This window comes from Malania oleifera, chromosome 6 (assembly GCF_029873635.1).
Source record: "Malania oleifera isolate guangnan ecotype guangnan chromosome 6, ASM2987363v1, whole genome shotgun sequence".
Classification (NCBI taxonomy): domain Eukaryota; kingdom Viridiplantae; phylum Streptophyta; class Magnoliopsida; order Santalales; family Ximeniaceae; genus Malania; species Malania oleifera.
Genome location: NC_080422.1, coordinates 44868929 through 44890467, shown reverse-complemented (window position 1 = coordinate 44890467; position 21539 = coordinate 44868929). Strand labels below are relative to the sequence as shown.

Here is a 21539-nt window from a genome sequence, read left to right as displayed (position 1 = left end):
TCGCAAAACAAAATTGTGGCAGCCATATATCAATGTATATATACCTAGGTTTTAACCTAGGGCAGTTATCCAGTGTAGGAAGTCCCATATTACCCAATTACAATCAGCCAAGAAGAAATTAAGCTAACAAATAAAGCCAATTCTAGGCTTGGTTTATGGCCAACATTGCCTCCCTTAAACCAAACTTGTTCATGGACACCATGCCTAGCATCTTCTTCATCCTTAAGAATAATTCTGACTTAAATGGTTTCATGAGCAAATCTGCCACATGATCTTCAGATCTGCAAAATTCAAGGACAATCTCCTTGTTCTTCACTAGCTCTCTGATGTAGTGAAACTTGATATCAATGTGTTTGCTTCTTCTTTGAAAAATTGGGTTTTTAGATAAAGCAATCGCTGACTGATTATCACAAAAAATCTTTTTTGGTTCTTCCTGCCTATGCTGCAAAAAATCAAGCATCCATCTCAACCAAACTGCTTGTGTTGCAGTTCTTGCCGCTGCAATATATTCTGCCTTTGTGATAGATAAAGCAACCACCTGTTGCTTTTTAGACGATCAAGAAAAAAATTCTAGTATCTAAAGAGAACACATAGCCTGAAGTACTCTTTTGTGTTTCTGCATCACTAGCCCAGTCACTGTCTGTGTATCCAACAAGATTCAAACTATCAGCCCAAGAATAAAAAATACCATCAAACTGCGTACCTTTAATGTAACGAAGGATACGATTAGCAGCCTGCAAGTGAGACTGAGAAGGAAACTCCACAAACTTGCTAATCATGCTAACACCAAACTCAATGTCTAGTCTAGTTGCAGTTAAATATCTTAGGCTACCAACAATCTGCTTAAAATATGTACTATTCACACAGTTACCACTCCCAATTTTTCTTCAACCGAAGTCAATATTGGCTTGCAATTATCCATCTTAAATTTTTTCAAAATATCACCAGCATAGTTTTTTGAGAAATAAATGTCGCATCATCTGTTTGAGTAACTTCAATGCCCAAAAAATATGACCTTAAACCCATATCAGTCATTTCGAAATCTTTTATCATAGCCTCCCTAAAGCTTGAAATTATCTCAAAACAGTTCCCAATAAAAATCAAATCATCCGCATATAAACACACACTCATCACACCACCTTGGGAATTAATTTTTACATATAAAGTGTGTTCATGTGGACACCTCTGAAATCCATGTGAAAGAAAATATGAATCACTCCGGGTATACCAAGCTCTAGGAGCTTGCTTTAACCCATATAGTGCTCTTCTCAATTTATAAACCTTATTTTCTTCACCTTTTTTAACATAACCTTTAGGCTGATCAACATAAACCTCTTCCTCCAAATAACCATTCAGAAAAGCAGATTTAACATCTATTTGAAAAATTTTCCATGATTTTTGTGCAGCCAATGAAATAATCATATGACCAATATCAAGCCGAGCAATAGGCGCAAAATCCTCAAAATAATCAATACCTAGTTTCTGCTTATATCCCTTTGCTACCATTCTCGCCTTGTAGCGATCCACCTCACCATTCGACTTGTACTTCATCTTAAAAACCCGCTTGACTCTGATGGGTTTCTCCTCTGGGAAGTGTGGTAAGCTCCCAAGTATGATTTTTTTCAATGGCATGAGTTTCTTCATCCATTGCTCGGATCCAGTGATCCTCCTAGGACACCTCACCATATGAAACAGGGTTGCAATATGCAAGGCAAAATTAACAATATATTCTTCTGATAAATTAATATCATCATTAACAACATAATCTTGCAGGCGCCCTATCTATGAAGTTGCTGAGATGACTCTGCATGTATAGGAGACCAAACTAATGAAGATGAATCAATAAGAGGCTGCTCAGATTGATCCGCGGGTTCCTTAGGAACAGTAACTAGTGGTTCTGCCTTCTTCCAAGACCAATCCCATGTAGCCTGCTCATCAAAAGTGACATCACGACTCACAACTGTCTTCCCCGTCTTAGGATTGACAACTTGTAACCTTTTGTTTCTGTACTATGGCTAAAAAAAAATACATTTTTCACCTCTATCATTCAGCTTCTTCTCAATAGCATCCAGAACATGTGCATCGGCTACACAACCAAATATTTGTAAATGATGAATATTTAGTTTGTATCCACTCCAGGCTTCCTGTGGTGTCTTTCCATAAACACTTGTTGTCGCACCTTTATTCAAAATATAAACAACACAAGGAACGACTTCTGCCCAAAAATTTTTAGGCAAATTTTTAGATTTCAACATGTATCGAACCATATCCATAATAGTTCTATTTTTCCTCTCCGCTACACCATTCTATTGGGGAGTGTATCTAGCAGTTAACTGATGCTTAATTCCATGATTTTTCAAAAAATCATCACAAACAATATATTCTGGGCCATTATTAGTTCTCAAAATTTTTATTTTATTTTCTGTTTGCTTCTTAACATAAGTCTTAAAAGACTTAAAAAATATCACAGGCTTCAGATTTTTGCTTTTAAAAAATAAACTCAGGTTTTCTAACTAAAATCATCAATGAAAGTAATAAAATACCTATTATTACCCATTGATGCTACTTCAATTGAACCACATAAATCTAAATGAATCAACTCCAATGGTCGCCTCGTCCTCCATAATTTTCCTTTGAGAAATGGTTCTTTGAATTTCATCCCAGTAACACAGGTCTCGCATAACCTCTTAGGAAAATCAATCTGTGGCAACCTAGAGACCATATTCTTGCGAACAAGAGATCGTAGGCTTCCAAAATTCTCATGCCCAAGACGCATGTGCCATAACCAGTCATCCTTAATAGTCACAGAACTATAGTAGGGAGCACATCCATGATTAATTTTCAAAGGAAATAGGTGGTTGGGAGTCATATTTACCTTTGCAATTACAACTCTTTTTGATCATCATTAATAGGGCAAACTCCATTATGGATCCGCATGTCATATCCTTTTTCTGACAATTGTTCCACACTCAATAAATTTTTATGCAGGCTCGGGACATAAAATACATCATAAATGAAATTGCGTGATCAATCTTTCAAAATAATAGAAATTTTTCCTTTACTAGTAATTGGTATTGTGGAGTTATTGCCGAATTTCACCTCAGAACGAAATGACTCATCCAAGTCCAAAAAAATTTCCTTCTCACCGCACATGTGATTACTGCAGCTTGTATCAAGATACGAATGATCAATGTGATAATGCTCGGTCCCCAACCATGCCACTAAAGTAGTTTGGGATTTTTTTTCATAATTTTCAACAATTTTCGCTCAATAATCAGTCCTGTTATTTTGTCGGGGGAACCGACCCTGACTTCTATAATGCCCAAATTTTTGACAATTGAATCACTGGACCTTGGATTTATCCCGCCTCCATTGTCCTCTTCTAGAACTTGATTTGAAAATTTTCTTACCCCTATTACATGAATTTTGGCTTCCCTGATTTAATCCAGCTTGCTTCCGAGGTTCGCCCCTTTTATTACTAATATTTAACCGACTTCGCAATGCTTCTTCAACGTCAAACTGCGATTTCTCATTTAATCATTGCTCATGTGCCTGCAAGGATGCCAACAATTCTTCTAGCGTCATCACAGTCAAATCCTTGGACTCTTTAATTGAGGTAACTATGTACTCGTACCTAATTGTCAGGGCTTGAAGAATTTTCTCCATAATTTGCACATCTGTCATCACTTCACCATTAGTTTTCATCTATTTATGATAGCTAATGTCTGCAAAAAATAATTGGAAATTGTTTCTGATTTCTCCATCTGAAGAAGCTCGAACTGTCTCCGCAAGGTTTGTAGACGCACCTTCTTCGTTCTCTCAACACCCTAATACGATCTCAACAAAGCATCCCATGCTTGCTTTGTCATTTTGGTGTGCGCAACCTTCTCAAAAATCACTGGATTGATGGCCTGAAAAATATAGTGTTGGGCCTTGATTTTCTTTTGTCTAGAAGTAACTAACTTCGCTTTCTCTGCTACCGGTAAAGCTGCTTTGTCTTTTGGTTTTTCATAACCTTGATACACAATGTTCAAGATATTCTGGAACTCAAAGAACAGCAGCGTCTGAATCCGCCAATACTCAAAATTCAATTTATCGGCGAACTGTGGGATCGTTGATTGAATCCTTGCCATCTCAGATCGCAGGCTCTGATACCAATTGTAACCACGTGAGGGGTCCATGGGTGGGCTTGATGTACATGAGCTAACACCAACTTGATCCAAAAGCTTAAGCTTTTTGGGTCTTGGGCTGAACCATGTTTATAAGCACCCATCGTCCACTCTATTTTTCCAATGTAGGACAAATTCACAAGTGGAATTCTCAACAGAGATGAAAATGTGTTCATGAGGAGCTTAACACTGTGCAACCTGTAACTGCCGATGTTTGTGCGATGCAGAAGTAGAGGGAATAGATGACAGTTCTTTGGGTTCTAGTGGGAAACTCGAGTTTGAGGCAATCCGGCCCTAGATTCTTAGTAGTGCAAAGTTGCCATCATTTACCGATATTTATTCTCACGTCCTTCGTGATTCTCCTAGTCTTGCATCTAACTCAAAGAGGACATCCTTTGCCACACATGGTGATTCTAGTTTTCAACCAAGCAACCACAAAAGTTATTGAGGTGGTTTGAGTGGTTGTGGTGGTAGAGATGGATGAGGTATACACACTCCTCCCAAGTGCTCTCATTGTGGATGAGGTAATCATTCTTCATACTATTGAGCAGTGTTGGGATCTCCATGGTAAACCTTCACGTGTTGCCAATGCAGCCTTCACCAACACCACATCTTTGGGGCCAAGTGGGGGCAATGTACTATATCTATGTCAGAGGAGGAGTATTCCAAGTTCCAAAAGTATCAAGTGTCTTAGCAAGCTGTTCTTTGCATTGGTTTTAATTTTTTTGGGGTGGTAGGGGTGGGTTTGGGCTGCTCTTTTGAACCCTTTAATCTTTTAGAGGATTTAGTGTTGTTTTCCCAAAACCAGAGGGAGTTTAGTGTTTGTTTTGTTTTTTTGTTTTTGGTTTTTTGTCTTTTTAAAATTTTGCGAAAATTTGAAACAATGTTTCTTTATTATAACTTGATCTCTTTTTGATGTTGCTTTTGGTTAACATTTATGCTCTTGAGGCTGATTATGCTTTCAATTCTGTGTTTTTTTTTTATTTAACAAAAATAGGAAGAACTTGTCTATTGTTTTTTGATAATTGAATATTATCATCAAGGACTAAATAATTGTTTTTAATTTTTCACTTTCAAAGTTAATATCTTATTTGTGTTATATTGTGTAATTGGCTTTATTCTTTCTGTTCAGTATCCATAGTCATTGCTTCTTTTGCATTTGGCTTTTAGGTTAATTATATGAAGGAAATCTTCTTTTCTGGCAGTGATGACGGAGGTTTCATTGGGCGCAATGCTCGTTGTATGATGATGCACCTGTCTATCCCTATTGATGAGGATGTGCAGCAAACTTTATCATTCTTTGAAAAGGTGGAGTATGCTTCTCATAATCTTTTTTGGTTGCATCCTGCTTATCAAGCTTAGGAGTTTTGTCTTTTTGTCCCCCCCCCCCTCTCTCCATTTTGTTTATTCTGCTACTTTTATTTTTCATTATACACACACACACACACACACATATATATATAGATTACCAATTTTTGTTCTTTTTTAAATAATAATAAGATGGACTTTTAATTTTATGCTGTAGATGGAAGCAAGACGTGGAGGTTTGGATATGTTGGTTTCTGAGGATGCCACTTTCAGATATTTGATTGAATCATTTCCACGTCTTCTTAAGCTATCGCTGGAATCCCATATGAAACCTATGGTGGAGTTTCTTGAAAATATTGGAGTCTGTAGAGGAAGCATGAGAAATGTACTTTTATTATTCCCACCAATATTTTTCTATGATATAGAAGCAGGCATTAAACTGAGATTGCATGCATTTGGAAAGGTACATTAAAGTATGTAAGTTATTTGGTATATGCTTTTATTCTTGCATATTTAGATTTGAACACATTCCCATTGTCATCCACATATCTTTTAATTTAAATACTCTGGATATTCAATTGTGCGTAATGTTTGAAATTCATAATCTTGTGATAATGAAGTCAAACAGCCCGTTCTTACACTGTTTGCTATATGGCATTGCTTGAGTCTGACATTGTGAGGGGTGTATTTGGTTACACTTCTTAAATTAATTTATTTTCACATTTATTTTTCATTAGAATTTTTTATTTTATTTTATTTTAGGAAGTATCTGAAGAGAGAAATTTGTTTCCTAATACAGATTGGACTTTTTATTAGCAAGTGGCAGTATTGATACTGTTAGGTTGTAATTGAGACAATAGCTTTTGGGAATTAAGACTTTGAGAATTAGGGTTTTATCCTCTCTGCTTGAGGATTTTTGGTCCTGCAACAGTTGGTAAGATCAAGGTTAGCATGCCGGCATCAGCACCATGTGTTACCAACATTGCTTATAACTAGTTCTCCCCTTAACACTGTTTGGACTACCCCATCCTAACCCATTCACGACCTCACCCTAACCAGCTCAAGCCCTACCTAACAAATTGTAAGGTCCTTTGCTCTAGTTCGAACCACACAACATTTTGTTTGAAACTCCAATTTTGTCTAGTCAAACTCTAAGCGTTCAATTGAGCCCCTCAGTTTACAATTTGAACCCTAGCCCTATTTAAATCATATCCTAGCTGCAAGCAACACCCAAGGAAGCCCTAAATCCCCCAAATCAGGCCCCGAAAATCCTCTTGAACCCTAACTGAAGTTTTAACCTATCAATTTGTCTCCAAATCAGAATCCATTAAGTTTCAATTGCCTTCCAGGCTCCAGCCACTAAGATCTTTTTGGGGAGAGCACATGCTGTTGGTTTGCAAGTTGTTCTTTGTGCAAGAATAGGAAAGTAAACTGAAGGGGAAAGAATAAAGTGGACAAAGCAACCCAGCCATTCCCTTTGTCCCAGCCATTCCCAATTTTCATATCCTTGCTCCTAAGCGGTTGTGTGTGCCCTATTTCACAAACTTTAAATTGCCCCAGACTTCTGGAAATTCTAGATTTCAGCCAAGCTCTTGATGACCGAGTTAATAAGGTTGCTCCCATGGTCTTAAATTTCCACGAAATTGTCAAAATTTCCGTCGAAATTTCCGATTTCCGTCACCTTCGAAATCGAAATGGTAGTCGATTTCCGTCTTGAATAATTTCCGTCGAAATCTCAACGAATCATCTGAAATTTATCGGAACCTCAAAATTTTAGCGAAATTGGTCAAAATTTATCAAAACCTCGAGAGTGAAGTGAAATTTCTCTTTGAACTTATTTTATTTATTTTATTGAAACGAAAGGTTATCATAAGTGCTTTTGAAATTATATGAAAAAATAAAGTTGTAGTAATATTTTATTTAACCATTCATGTCTAAATTATCAATATTTGTATAATAAATAATATTTAAATGATTTATAAATTTCATTTGCATTAACTGAATATGTTTAATGTACATTATCTTACAAACATGTTTGATACTATTTTACAACTTTTCCACCTCATACAAAATAGATGTATTTAATTTGTAATATATTAGTCTTAAAACTTATATTTTTATGTTCGTTAACCATTTCTAAAGTTTCACAAAGAATTCCATGTTTTACTACTAGTTTCCGTTATTTTTTCAAATTGAAATCGAAATCGACATCGAAATCGAAATTTCCGTACTTTTGGAGCTTCGAAATTTGAGTCGAAATCGAAATTTAAGACCTTGTCTTGCTCCCTAGGTTGATGTATGTATAAAGTTATAGTTGCTATGGAATTTGATGCAATTTGCAATTCGCCACCAATGTGTGGCTTTGTTCCATTTTTATCTGTGCTACAAGATTACCCTGCACACTTTTTACCAAATCTTCAGCATGTTTAATAGCCATCTTATTCTTGATTAATTTTTGGATAAATAAGAATGTACGCTGAGTCCTCTCACAACAAGAGGACAAGCAAGACTTGTATTAGAAGCTTGAAGCAATCATTTGAAGCATAGGTGATGCAGGATCACGTCTAAGTACTTTAGTTCTCAAATCCAATTATAATAAAAAACTAATCCATAGGGGCCTTTAGGCTTCAATGCTTGGAAGATAAGGAAACTAAGGTAAGAAACTTAATTAAGCCAAAATACCAGTTTCCTTAATAATAATGATGTAAAATCTTGAAGATATGATCCTAATAAAAATACCATAAATTAGAAAAAGAAAAATAGGAATAAAATCCACCATGCTAGCTGCATCAATCTTCCCTAGTGGCAAAAAGAACTCAACCTCAAGTTGGGATCAGACTTGTGCTCTACCTAACATTATCCTCCTCATCTTCATCCTTTGAATACTCAAGTGCATTCAAAATTTAATTACTGGTGGATTTCTTGCCAGGCGCAGGCTTGGTGTCTGAGTCTTTAGTATTCTCTACTACAGAAACATGAATCTTTGTAGGAAAATGGTGATTGCCCACATTATAGCAATCATTGGGAAACACCTGACTTGCTTAGAATCAGGCGGCATCGCTTGGCAGGGAAAGACTCATGTGGAGCAGGTTTTTTTTCTTCTTACAAGTATCCTTCCAATATTTACTCTTTTTCTCAACATTTCGAGCAAAGGCAGCAGCTTGATTAATGGAATGAAAGTTGTAGGCTTGCAACTCAATCTGTAATCTGTAACAAATTCTCTTTTGGTATTATGCGTTGATGTTCATCTTCGTCAAAAAAACATTTGGCAACTAATTTCCGAAACTCAAGTGTGACATTTGATCACGTTGTGTCAAAGCGCAAACCTGATTTACATCTCTTGCTTATAATTGCTCGGAATGAATTTCACCTTCTATGCTGCATAAGGTTCACTTGGTCAGGGGCTTGCCTTCAAAATCTACGGTGATGAACAAGACTATGTCCCCAAGTGCAGGCTAGGCCCACAAGGGCTTGAGCCAAAGAACAACCATGGCATCCTTTTCTTCTGGGTGTGCATTAAGATAAGTAAAGATGTTTTTATAGAAAAAGATGAATTTAGAATATGGTCGAACCAGTGCATGTGAACTCAAACAAAGCATCCTTGATTCCATACTCTAGCTTATAGAAGCTTGTGCTGATGTAGGCAAAGTATTATGGGCACAGACAACTTTTGGCTGCTATCTGGTTCAGTAACCCCCTTTTTCAATAAAGGACAAGAGAGGAATAGACATTCGGAAAGAGAGGAATAGGCGAGTGTTTAAAAATTCAACCTCAAACTGGAACAGCGAAGAACACTGGTTTACTTCGGTCAATAGGTGGCATAGTGGGACTGTTGTTAATGACTATGATGTAATCTTTGATTTGTGTGACACCCTTCAGGGTGCTTGATATACTGATCACGGCCTGGCATCCCCTTGATGTTTTTTCAATATAGTTTCTTTATAAAAAGAAAAAAAAAATAAAGGTCAAGAGAGTAGAAATCTGACTTGAGAGAAGTTTGGAAAGTAATGACTTGACAATTGAGAGAAGATTCTTGGATTTGCTTTTATGCTTGTTCTTTCCAATACACTTTTGTGAGCAATTGAGTCAAAATGGTCCATTGTCACCATTTTTTTGGGTTCACACTGAATCTTTTTAGTTTTTTCTAAATGGACGGGTTCTGGCTTGACTTGAATGAACCGGCTTGTATGGATCCTCTAGAACTTCTTCGTTGAAGGGCTATTCTTTAAGTTGTCCCAAGTTGATGATGGGGCTGATGAGCAAAGAGTAACTAGGTAGCCTCAATGAACAGTGACGACAATGATGATACTGCTTCAACAAGGCTTGTCAACAGACAAATAATTTTTAAGAATAACTCGGTGAGGCTGTGGGATGAACTCAATGACAGTGAGACTGTTGTGCTTCAATTCAGTTGGCTACGATGCTTCAGAGGCAATGGCATGGCGTGATGGTGACAAAAATGTTGAGATGTATTTTGACTAACCAACAAAGCTCCAATCCAGTGAGTGAGGCTTGTTGGTTGCAAAGATGAAGGTTGATGATGGGTGTGGTTCAATTTGGGAGACAGAAATTCTGGTGTAGTTGCCAAAGACAGTAACTGAAACTCTTGATGCAGCAACAACGATTAACTATGTTAATCGACAAAGAAGATGGAAAATCTTTGATTCAACAAGGTAGGATAGATTCTAGCGATGGTTTGATTCTCTTATCCCCAATGAATCTTTTGGTCACGCTTATTTTGATTGTGTATTTTTTACTTTTTTCTGGCGATTCCATCAAACAGGATCAAGTGCAGATGGCTGTGGCGGCAGTGCTAGGTGATTTAAGATTAAGTCATGAACCTATGAATTTAAGCGAAAACTCAGAGAAAACCCTGTCAAACATTGACAACCGTGGCAAGTTGAGTTGAAATTGTGAAGCCTGTCAAAGCGCTGGAAGCCATTTTCCATTAAATTCTGCTCTTATATCACATAATGCGAGACCACATCCAACAACTTTAATTCTCAACTTGAGTCAGAGTGAAAACTAATACATAGGGGGCTTTTATAGGCTTACGATGCTTTGGATGATAAGGAAATTAAATTAAGAAACCCAATTAAGCCAAAATATCAGTTTCCCAAATGATGATAACTTGAAACCTTGAAGTTATAATCCTAGTAAAAATGCCATTAATATAAAAAAGGAAACTAGAAAAAAAAAATCCTCCATGTTGGATTCGTTTGTAGGTACCAATGGACCATGGATTCAAAGTCCATCTATCTTGTATAGAGTTACTGCACCAAACACATCCATGAAATTGAAAAATCTTGCAAATTCCAGATTTGCAATCTTTTCATCCATAGGGTTGAGAAAAATCTTCTTATACGTTTATTTGTTGCCTTCAAAATTTCCTTTTCTACATGTGGAGCAACACAATTTGTGCCTCCCTCAATCCATTGCTCGCTACAATATTTAAGTAGTGACCATTTATATAGGCTTGTTAGAGAATGGGGCGTGTGCATCAAGTGTTTAAAGGGTTATGAAAAGAATTAGAGCAATTGCCCAAAATTCAATGAGGGCCATGCAATGAAATGGTCTACAATTTATAGTCATATGCTACCTCATAAAAAGATGATCTATCTCCTTCTACCCAGTCTTCGTGTCAATATATTTCTTTCATACATCTTCTATCATGTTGTAGCACATCTCTGAAACCAAGTGATAAATAGGTTTATCAGCTTGAAGCATTTCATAGATAAGACGAGTAAAAGATAAAGGTGATCAACTTTTTTTTTTTTTTGATAGCAAAAGAATATTTCATTAATGGGAAGAGAATTTACATGAGGGAGAATGAGACATCTCCCAAAAAAAGGCCTGGAACAATGCAGAGAAAAACAACTAAAAGGTACCAAAAAATAAAAAATCAGTATTCCAAAATGGTCCTTCAATCTCTATGTTACTCATGGGAACTAATTCCTCTGAAAAAACTCAAACCAGCAACCGCAGTAAGACCAAATACTGAATTTTTTCTTAAACCAGCACCCAATTTAATTTCTTCCCATTGAATATCCTTGCATTACACTCCAACCATAACCCCCCATAGAACTGCGAGTATTCCCCACTTCCATGGGATTGCCTTATCCTTTCTCCTGCCAGCGCCTATGAAAGAAATAGCTAACAATTCACCAAACGAAGAAGGGCAAACCCAGCTCTCTCCAGAAATACGAAAAGGCTTATTCTAAATCATTCAAGAAAATTCATAGTGCAAAAGAAGATGAGAAGCCATCTCAGAATTTTTGTAACAGAGCACACATACATTGGGACAGAGAGCTTTCAAAGGTGTCCTAATTTGCAACAAGTTAGTAGTATTAATTTTATTGAGCACAACCATCCAAGTGAAAGCCCTAATTTTTGGAGGAGCCTTAACCTTCCAGATGAAATGATAGAGTAGGAAAGAAGAATTGGAGTGAATCAAAATTACAAAAAAGATTTATTAGAAAGCACTCCTAGATCCAAAGACCAAGGTTGAACATCCCTCCCTGATGAAAGATTACTCCCATTTAATAAAGATACAAAAGAGATAGCTCTACCAGCTTCCTATCATTAAGAGGTTTCCTAAAATGGAGATTCTAGGAAACTAGCGGGCTACACAAATCCGCAACAAAGAAAGATATAGCTTTATTTTGCTCAAAGCTCAGTCAATAAAGACGAGGGAATGAATTGGATAAGGTGCATTATCCAACCAAGGGTCTTTCCAAAAATGGATTCGAGAGCCCCGTACCACCTCAAATTTACTGTGAGGGATGAAAGAAGGATAAATATGAAAAATGGATCTTCCCCTTAAACATCATTTAGAATAATATCTTTCACGTGCATAGCTTTCCTAATATCATCTTGTTTATAATAAGCTCATGCAGCACTAGTGATCATGGCTTGGACACTTCTTTTTATCAGCTTTAATCTCTTGAGCATGACTATCAATGAACTATGGCAACCAAGCAATTTTAGTGTCTCTTAGTCATTTGAAAGTTGCTAAACTCATTGAGTAATTCACTATGAAATTGCATATAATGAAGCATAATCTGCAACATAGTTTGTCCAACAACGTTCCCCATATGAAATCTCATCATATTAAATGTTCTTGGCTACACATCTATTCTTCATGGCAAGGTAATAGTGTGCATCACACATGGAGTCCAAGAAATATGTGGATAATGTGGCCTTATAGTTGATCTTGTAGTCTTCATGTCATGTACATTATCTGTAAGAATTTTGGACCACATTTTCTGGTCCGAAACTCCGCCTATGATGTACTTAATGTCCTAATCTTTCCACACAGTTAGTCCCAAGCCTAGGTAAAGGAGGGTTGCATTAGGTAGCTGACAGCCAACATTAAACTTGTTAGATCACTATGATGAATCCCTATCGAATATTTGCTAGGGTGTCCCCTACGAGTGATGCATTGCACTTACGCCACACTTGGTGTAGCGAAAAGTGGGTGAGGGTGGGCTAAGTCATCACCTTGAAGCCACGCGCTATGCCAGTGCTTGGGTATGATGTTAGATATGCGAGGGTTCCTGCATCATTTTGGACGTGGGTAGGCAAAGAAGTTAGTTCAGGAGGCTAGGATTAGATTAACAACTTGGAACGCTGGGATACTTATGGGTAAAAGCATGGAGATTGTGGACTCAATGATTAGAAGAGAAATTAATTCAATATGCCTTAAAGAAACTAAGCAAGTAGGGGAGAAAGCTAGAGAAATTGAAAAATCAGGATTCAAACTTTGGTACACTAGAAAAGAAAAATATAAGAATGGAGTGCAAATTATTGTAGACGAAAACTTAAAAGATAGCGTTGTAAATGTCGAAAGAGTAGGGGATAGAATCATAAAAATCAAGATGGTTTAGGCCAAGAGATAATAAATGTCATTAGAGCTTTTGCTCCTTAAGTAGACTTAGCAAAAATCCTTAAGAGACAATTTTGGGAAAATATGGATAGTATTATACAAGGGAAATTAGGAATTGAGAAAATATTCATAGGAGCATTTTTGAATGGACACATTGGAAGGGATAATAAAAGTTATGAGATGATCAATGGAGGATATGGATATGGAGATAAAAATGAGTCGTTGGATATGATCTTAGACTTCGCCAAGTCATATGATTTTATTACAATAAATAATTGCTTTAAGAAGAGAGAACTCCTAATATCCTTCAAAAGTAGTCAAAATAAAATTCAAATAATTTTTTTCTTAACTAGGAGGATAGATTGTATATCATGTAAGGATTGTAAAGTTATCCTAGGTGAAAGCTTAACTGACAACATAGAGTTTTAATGCTAGATATATGCATTAAAACATGAAAGAGAAGGGATAAAATAAATCTGTGCAAGAAAACTAGATGGTGGAACCTAAAAAAAGAAAATATAATAAAATTTGAAGATAAAATGATCAAAGATAGTGATTAGACAATGGAGGATGTTGTAGACACAAACACTCTTTGGAGTAGGATAGCTGGCTCTATTAAAAAGATTGTAGAAGAGATTTTAGGTGAATCAAGAGGAAGATTCTTTGATAGTAAAGAAAGTTGGTGGTGGGATAAGATCTCAAGACTTCTTTGTCTCTCAGTCTCAGTACTTGAATCCAGGTCATGCTGTTAGCTTAGAGCAGTTAATGCCTTGATATGTGACATGGCTCAATTTCATGATAGAAAATCGGTGGATTCTGAGTGGTCACATGTGTCAAGATAGTACCCCTACCCATTAAAGAAAGGCTATAAACTCCTGTTTTGGCTAATTCAATGGTTCCATATAAACGAAATTCCATATAGACCAGACAAATGACCTTCACTCTGGGCAGAGCATGGAAAACTTTGAAAAGTATAAAGTGGCGAGAAAAAGATGCAAAAAAGGCCATTAGTGAAGCTGAACATATATCATTTAATAATCTATATGCTAGATTAGATACAAAAGAATGGGAAAGAAACATATTTAAACTTGCTACTTGCTAGAGTGAGAGAAAGAAAGAGTAAGGGCTTAGGTAATATAAAATGTATAAAAAGTGAGATTGATATTGCCTTGGTTATGGAAGAAGACTTTAAAAAATGAGGAAATTACTTTAGTGCGCTATTTAATGAAAACCAAGTAGAAGGCTTAAACTTAGAATTGACAAATGAGAAAAAGGTTAAAAATATGAGATTTATTCGCAAAACTAGAGTTAACGAAGCTAAGCTTGTATTAAAAAAGATGAAAAACGTAAAAGCTATAGGACCGAATAACATTTCAATTGAAGTTTATAAATACTTAGGTGATAACGGAATTATTTCATTAACTAATTTATTTAATACAATTATAAAAACTAAGAAAATGCCAAACAAATGGATGAAAAGCCCTTTAATACGTATGTACAAAAATAAAGGAGATATTAAAAAATTGTAATAACTATCGTGGAATTAAACTTGTGAGTCATACAATGAAATTGTGGGAAAGGGTAGTTGAACAAAGATTAAGGTTAGAAACAAAGGTCTCAAAAAATCAATTTGGTTTTATGCTTGGGAGATCTACTACAGAAACTATATATCTTTTAAGAAGATTAATGGAAAAGTTTAGGAAAAAGAAGAGAGACTTGTATATGGTATTCATTGACTTAGAGAAAGCGTGTGATAGGGTACTCAAGGAAGTTCTATGGTGGGTTTTAGAAAAAAATGGTGTTTGTAGTAGGTATACTGATGTCATTAAAGATTTGTACGATGGAGTAATGACTAGCATTAGGACTATAGGTGGAGAGGATATGGAATTTCCAAACACAATAGGTGTACATCAAGGATCTTATGTAAGCCTTTATCTTTTTGCATTAGTGATGGATGAACTTACTAGGAGTAATCCAAAATGAGGAATCCAAAATGAGGTTCCATTGTATATGTTGTTTGTTTATGATATTGTCTTGATTGATGAAGCTAGGAGTGGAGTAGAATCTAAGTTAGAATTGTGGAGAAAAATTTTGGAATCTAGAGGCTTTAGGATAAGTAGAAATAAGAAAGAACGTATGCAATGTAATTTTAGTCATAGTAGGAGGAATATAGGAGATAAAGTTAAACTTGATGACGAAGAAATAAATAGCACTAGTAGATTTTGATACCTTGGATTATGCAAGCTGAAAGAGAAATTGAAGATGATTGCATAGAGTTAAAGTAGGTTGGGTAATATGGAGAAGTGCTTCAAGTGTGCCGTGTGATTGTTGAATACCCTTAAAATTAAAAGGAAAATTCTATAGAACGGCTGTAAGACCAGCTATGCTATATGGATCAAAATGCTGAGTGACTAAGAAACAAGATATCCAAAGAGTAAAGGTTGTTGAGATGAGAATGCTAAGATGGATGAGTGGTATAACATTAAAAAATAAATTAAGGAATGAACACATTCGCGGTAAATTAGGCGTAGCTTCTATAGAAGATAAGATAAGAGAGGGACGACTCAGGTGGTTTGGGCACTTGCAACATAGGCCAAATAGTGTGCCAGTGAAGAAGAGTGAATTAGTACTATGAGGGGTAGTAGAAACGGTAGGGTAAGGCCTAAAGTAACTTGGAATGAGATAGTTATGATTTAATAGTTTTGAATCTGTTGAAGTAAATTTCCAATATCACATAAATTGGCAGAAAAGGATTCATGTAGCCAACCCAACCCGGTGAGACTTAAGGCTTGGTTTGTTGTTGTTGTTATATATTGTGGTCCAACTTTTGCAATAATGTTGAACATCATTTGAACTATGTAATGCTTGTCCTTATATCCTTTTCTGTCATCAATTGCCTTCTTTGTGGATCACCCCACCCATTTGATACAATGCACACGTTTCTCTCGCCAAGACATTCCCATGATTGCATAAATTGGCGAAAAATGATTCATGTAGCTGATCCCACGTAGTGGGACTTAAGGCATGGTTTGTTGTTGTTGTATATTGTGGTCAAACTTTTGCAATGTTGTTGAACACCAATTGAACAATGTAATGCTTGTCCTTATATCATTTTCTACCATCAATTGCCTTCTTTGTGGATCACCCCACCCATTTGATACAATACACACTTTTCTCTCTCCAAGACACCTTGATTGCCTGCAACATCCTCCCAACATTTTGTTGTTGTTGTTGTTGTAAAGGAGCGGTTCTTAGTGCACTATAGTCATGAGGAACATATTCAATTAAAAGATTATTGGTTGCATACATAAAGGTTTTGCATAATCTGCATTTTGAGCAAAGTGGAACAGTAGGCCACCTAAATACAACATCCTAGTAACCAAAATTTTCAAATGATTCCTAGCCTCTATTTGAAAATCCTTCTCCAATGGGCAATTTCCAGTTATCTTTTTCTTCTTAAACAACAAAAAATCTGAGACCTTAAGGTTCATTAGCCAGGAAATGGCAGCACAGGGCACTGGTTTAGAATTTTTTTCATTTTTGGTCGAATCTTTCAATCCTTATCAACAATTTAGGACAACCCTTTGTCCCTATACCCACAAATTTTAGAAAAAAAGGTAAACAACTCAAACTAGTGGGGGTTGCAAGGTAATTCAATGAAGAATTTGAAAAAAATATCACAAATTCAAAAAATAAAAATAAAAATTACACAAAAGGCTGGGATGGGGCCCACTCTCTTGATGGTGAGAGTGGGCTTCACTCTCCTTTGATTTTTTTCATTTTTTCTTCTCTTCTTTTTTGTTTTTTTGGTTCCTTAGATTATCTGATTGCCTTCAAACAAAAGAGGAAATGCTTGACTTTGAAAGCATGAAATAATTTATGTATTTTTTGACCTTTTTTTTTTCTCAATTTTTAAAATTTTCTTTAATATTTTCATTCTTGCCTCTTTAATTACTTAAAATTATAATAGAAATAAAAAAAATGTAAAAAATATTCCTTAAATAAAATAAGTCATTAAACATATCCTCACTTTTGATTTAAGAATGACTCCAAAAATGTCATGATACAGACACACACACACACACACACACACACACACACACACACACACACACACACACTACAAAAAGTTCATTTAGTTTTCCAAAAAATGGAGAAAAATATAATAAATCATATAAAAATATTTTTTGCTTCCTGAAAAAATATGAATATTTATTTATTTGAATATTACCCTAGAATAGATATTTTTAGCCTTTCCACACATTGTAGCATTGGCATGTCGATCATCAAAAATAGCTCTGTTACCCTCTGCGCTGCTCTTCAATTCCTCCCAAAACTCCTTCCAACCCCATGCTTCTTGCCTTTCAGGACAAATCATCTGCATAGAACCTGTTTTTGGGATCTTCTCTAAGGATATAAATCTCCCATAGCTATTCACCTTCAATCTCACCATAAGGAAATGACTAGCGACTCTGAACATTTTGACCCATGGATTTGCAGTTTTTGTGAATAGAAAAGAATGTAACTTTCCTCCTTTGCAAGCACAATATGGAAAGAAAATGTGATCATTCTTCTTCGTTATTTTTAAAAAATCACCTCTCCATGCAAATAGAAAGGTTTTTTTTACCAATAGTACTCTTAGCCTCCTCCATTAAAATGAAAGAAATAAAATGATTGATGGTGTTTGTTCTTGTTCCCTGCCAGAAAGAAGGCAAACTCCCCGGTGCTGCCTTCTTTATCATGGCTTTTAAAGGGCAGGATACTTCCTGCCTTCCATGGCAAGAAACACCTTGACTCTAGAATTCTTCTGCTAACATGTTGAGCCATCTATTATCTAGAATGCAACTTACTAGTAGGAAAAAAAAAAGGGGAAAAAACCTTAGATACAGCTTTATAGGAGGTTCGATGAATTGGTGTGCTTGTACATAGACTTTCTGCAGACCACAATACTTCTCACCAACTACAAGGGCATTGAGCTTGTCAAGGGGAAAGTTAGGGGATACTTGCAAGAAGGTTAACTTTATAAGATATCATACTGTAGCAAACCCATAGAATGGCTCTCTCAAGCCAAGGCAGAGACCAATAGTTTATTCATATGAAGCACTATTAGCCAACCTTGGAGAATAACTCTCTTAGTTGTTCTAAAAATTGCCTCGCTCATCAACTCCCTGGCAATAAAATTTATGCATCTGCTGGGGAACCTCAAAACTTGACGAGTTCATGGCTCTTCCGTGCTTGGGCATTTTATCTTAATCAGTTCAATCAATTTCCATCTCATGGGAGACACATGGATCTTGGCCATGACCAATCATTTAGCAAGAAAAGTTTTAGCCTTTTATGATTTTGAACATGTCAAGTCTACTCCCTATTATCTGAAAGCAAATGGACAAGCCAAAGCCACTAATAGGATACTCCACAGCATGGTAAGTTGTATGGTTCATGATGATCCTGAAGCGTAGCTTCACAACCCCCTTTCCCCCTTTGAGCATATTGCATTGTTGAGCATGTACTATGAGGACTCCTTTCTCTCTCATCTATGGTTCTGAGGCCATTGGCTCAATTGAAATCCTGGATCCTCTTGCATTGCAAGGTTAGCCCTAGGCGTGCAACTTGACCTTTTGACACCTTTAAGATGCTTGACATTGAAGTGTTATAAGAAATGGAGAATGCCAAGACAGGATAATCAAATGACCTTTATAAAGATGGGTATTTACTAGTCCACTAGAATGTAGATGTGGCATTTTAGGAGGAAGAAAAAAACAATATGTATGATGACACATGTAGGGCACTTCAACTCTCTAACAAAAGTTTAAGGGGCTAAAGAGTTTGTTGGGAGAAGAGATGGTATTCGCAGTGTTTTTTTTTTTTTTTTTTCCATTTTTGTTCTGTTTTTTTTTTTTTGGGGGGGGGGGGGGGGTGGGGTGTGTGAGGGATGGGAAGATTGCCAGCCTCCAATAGTGTTCCATGTAATATTTTGACCAACAGGAAAGGGATATTTACTTGTACATAGGCACGGGGACGTGGCATTTTAGGAAGAACTAAGAAACAGCGTGTGACACATGGAGGACATTTGAGCTTTTTGAGAAAAGGCTAAAGTGAAAGGCTTATTTTAGGGGACCCTCAATTAAGCACATCGAGCCAAATCTCCCAAATTCATCCTGTCCACATTTAGCCAATGACTATGCACTATAATGGTTGACTAGTAATTGCAGCAATTGGCATGAAGTCATGATTAATCTGAAGAAATAACAGTTAGGATAAATTTGCCTGTGCACAAGTTACAATGAAGAACAATGTTGTGGGAAAACCATTTTACAATTCCATCTACAATTGGAATTTTGAAGCATTTGTCACGATGTTTAATTGTTTATGTTAATGCTGTGGCCACTTTAGTAAGTTCTTGTCATATTTGTTGAATATTGTCTCCTATTAATGTATCGTGTATGCTCATTAATAGTTATTTTGCCTGATAAAGCAAAACATACTTATTATCTATGAATTTTTTTCTACTATTTTTGAGTTTTATTCTGAATTAATTCATTTTAATTTTTATAGATCTTTTCCCATAAGTTCATTTACAAAACTACTACACTAATATGCAGCATCTCTATAATTATTGGCTATAATTATGTTCTTTTTGTATATTGGGTGTAGAATGGATGATGAGATGCCATGTTATTACCTGTCTTTCTTATGATTTGAGTATCTTTCCGTTTCTTGTCTTTAGGTTGGTGCTGTGAATAAAGATCTTGGCAGGATGCTAGTAAAGTACCCCTGGATTATTTCAACAAGTATTCAAGAAAACTATGAGGAGATCCTTGCTTTCTTTGATGTTCAGAAGGTAGAGTTTCTGTTGGGCCATGTTGTGCTTGGCCAAGTTCTTGCTAATAAATGTTTTTTCTGCATGCATGTTTGACCACCATCACTTCAATGATTTTGGCCTGCAGTTTGCCCATATTGTTTGTATTACATGCATACTCTTGTGGTCCTCAAGGATCTCCTCATGTCTAAATTGTGAAGGAAGGTTATAAAAAATATCCTTGATTTTATGAACTTATAGTGTCAAAACTGAATGAGCATAGCATGAAAAAAAGAAAAGTAAGAAAAAAGAAAAGAATGAGCATGGCATGATTTCACTGGCTGGTTTATGCGTAGCAAGGTTGTTTTATTTTTTTCAAGAGAATGCCTGATGTATTTACTAATATGCTTGTAACTCCATGTCCTTTAAAACGATGAGATTGATTGGTCATTTATTCCTATATGTCTCCCCTATTTAACTGTATATTTCTCTCAGAACTCCATCCTGCTAAAGCAGTGGGTCTGGAGGCTCGAGTCCAGGCTCAAGCACCTTCTACTCTACCTAAGCATTTGAATTTTTATCACTGCAGTTATAGTTTTTTTTTTGTTTGGGAGGGGGGGGGGGGGGGGGAGTGTGTGAACCATTCTGCTCAAATGTTTCTTTCTGCTTCCCTGCAAGCTTACCTTTGCAGTTGGTAATCTGGCTCTATGTTTCCAATACTCATAAATTCATAATAGTATGAAATATAGGGGGGTTAGTTACTTTGCATTGGAAAATGATCTAAAGAATACTTTTTTAAAATGTTAGGTACCAAAAGTCAGTGTGAGTCGTGCAATTAAAAGCTGGCCGCTCTTTTTAGGTTCTTCAACTAGCAAGCTGAACTTGATGTTGGAACAGTTTGCTGAATTAGGCATTCGAAACAAGATGGGTCAGGTCATCGCTACTAGTCCTCAGCTACTGCTACGGAAACCACATGAATTTCTCAAGGCAAGTTCTTTGCATAAACATGATAATGTTCAGTACAGCAGCATTTGTTTCTATATCTTCTCAAAAGAGCATAGCAATTTGCTGGTAATTCTTTTGTACTTTAGCTAGTATATTGAAGCCTCTGTGGTGCTTCACAGTTTATTCACTCTACAAAATTTCCTAATTTAAATGAAGAATAAGAAGTCTTGATAGTAGTTATTGATATAAGCAATATACAACATTACAGGTGGAGTATTGTAAGATGTGGAAACAAATTCAAGAATATATTTAAAAAGATGGATACTTTACCAAAAGAGACAAATATCTTACTGAAAATGAGTGATCTATTTTCTGGAGTGAAGTAAGTATAAAAAGGGCATTCAATTTAAGATTAAAAAAGTGATGCTGGAAA

General features: G+C 36.1%; 1 protein-coding gene across 3 annotated transcripts in view; it reads left to right on the top strand.

Moving 5' to 3' along the window:
* LOC131158010 (transcription termination factor MTERF2, chloroplastic) overlaps positions 1–21539 on the top strand; it is a 46959-nt gene that overhangs the window by 7746 nt on the left and 17674 nt on the right. The window contains exons 2-5 of one of the 3 annotated variants that reach the window (XM_058112556.1): positions 5340–5477; positions 5695–5940; positions 20090–20203; positions 20969–21148. In XM_058112556.1, coding sequence (XP_057968539.1) covers positions 5340–5477; positions 5695–5940; positions 20090–20203; positions 20969–21148 — 678 coding nt within the window. The remainder of the gene's footprint in view (positions 1–5339; positions 5478–5694; positions 5941–20089; positions 20204–20968; positions 21149–21539) is intronic. The other 2 variants (XM_058112557.1, XM_058112558.1) reach the window with 2 other exon arrangements.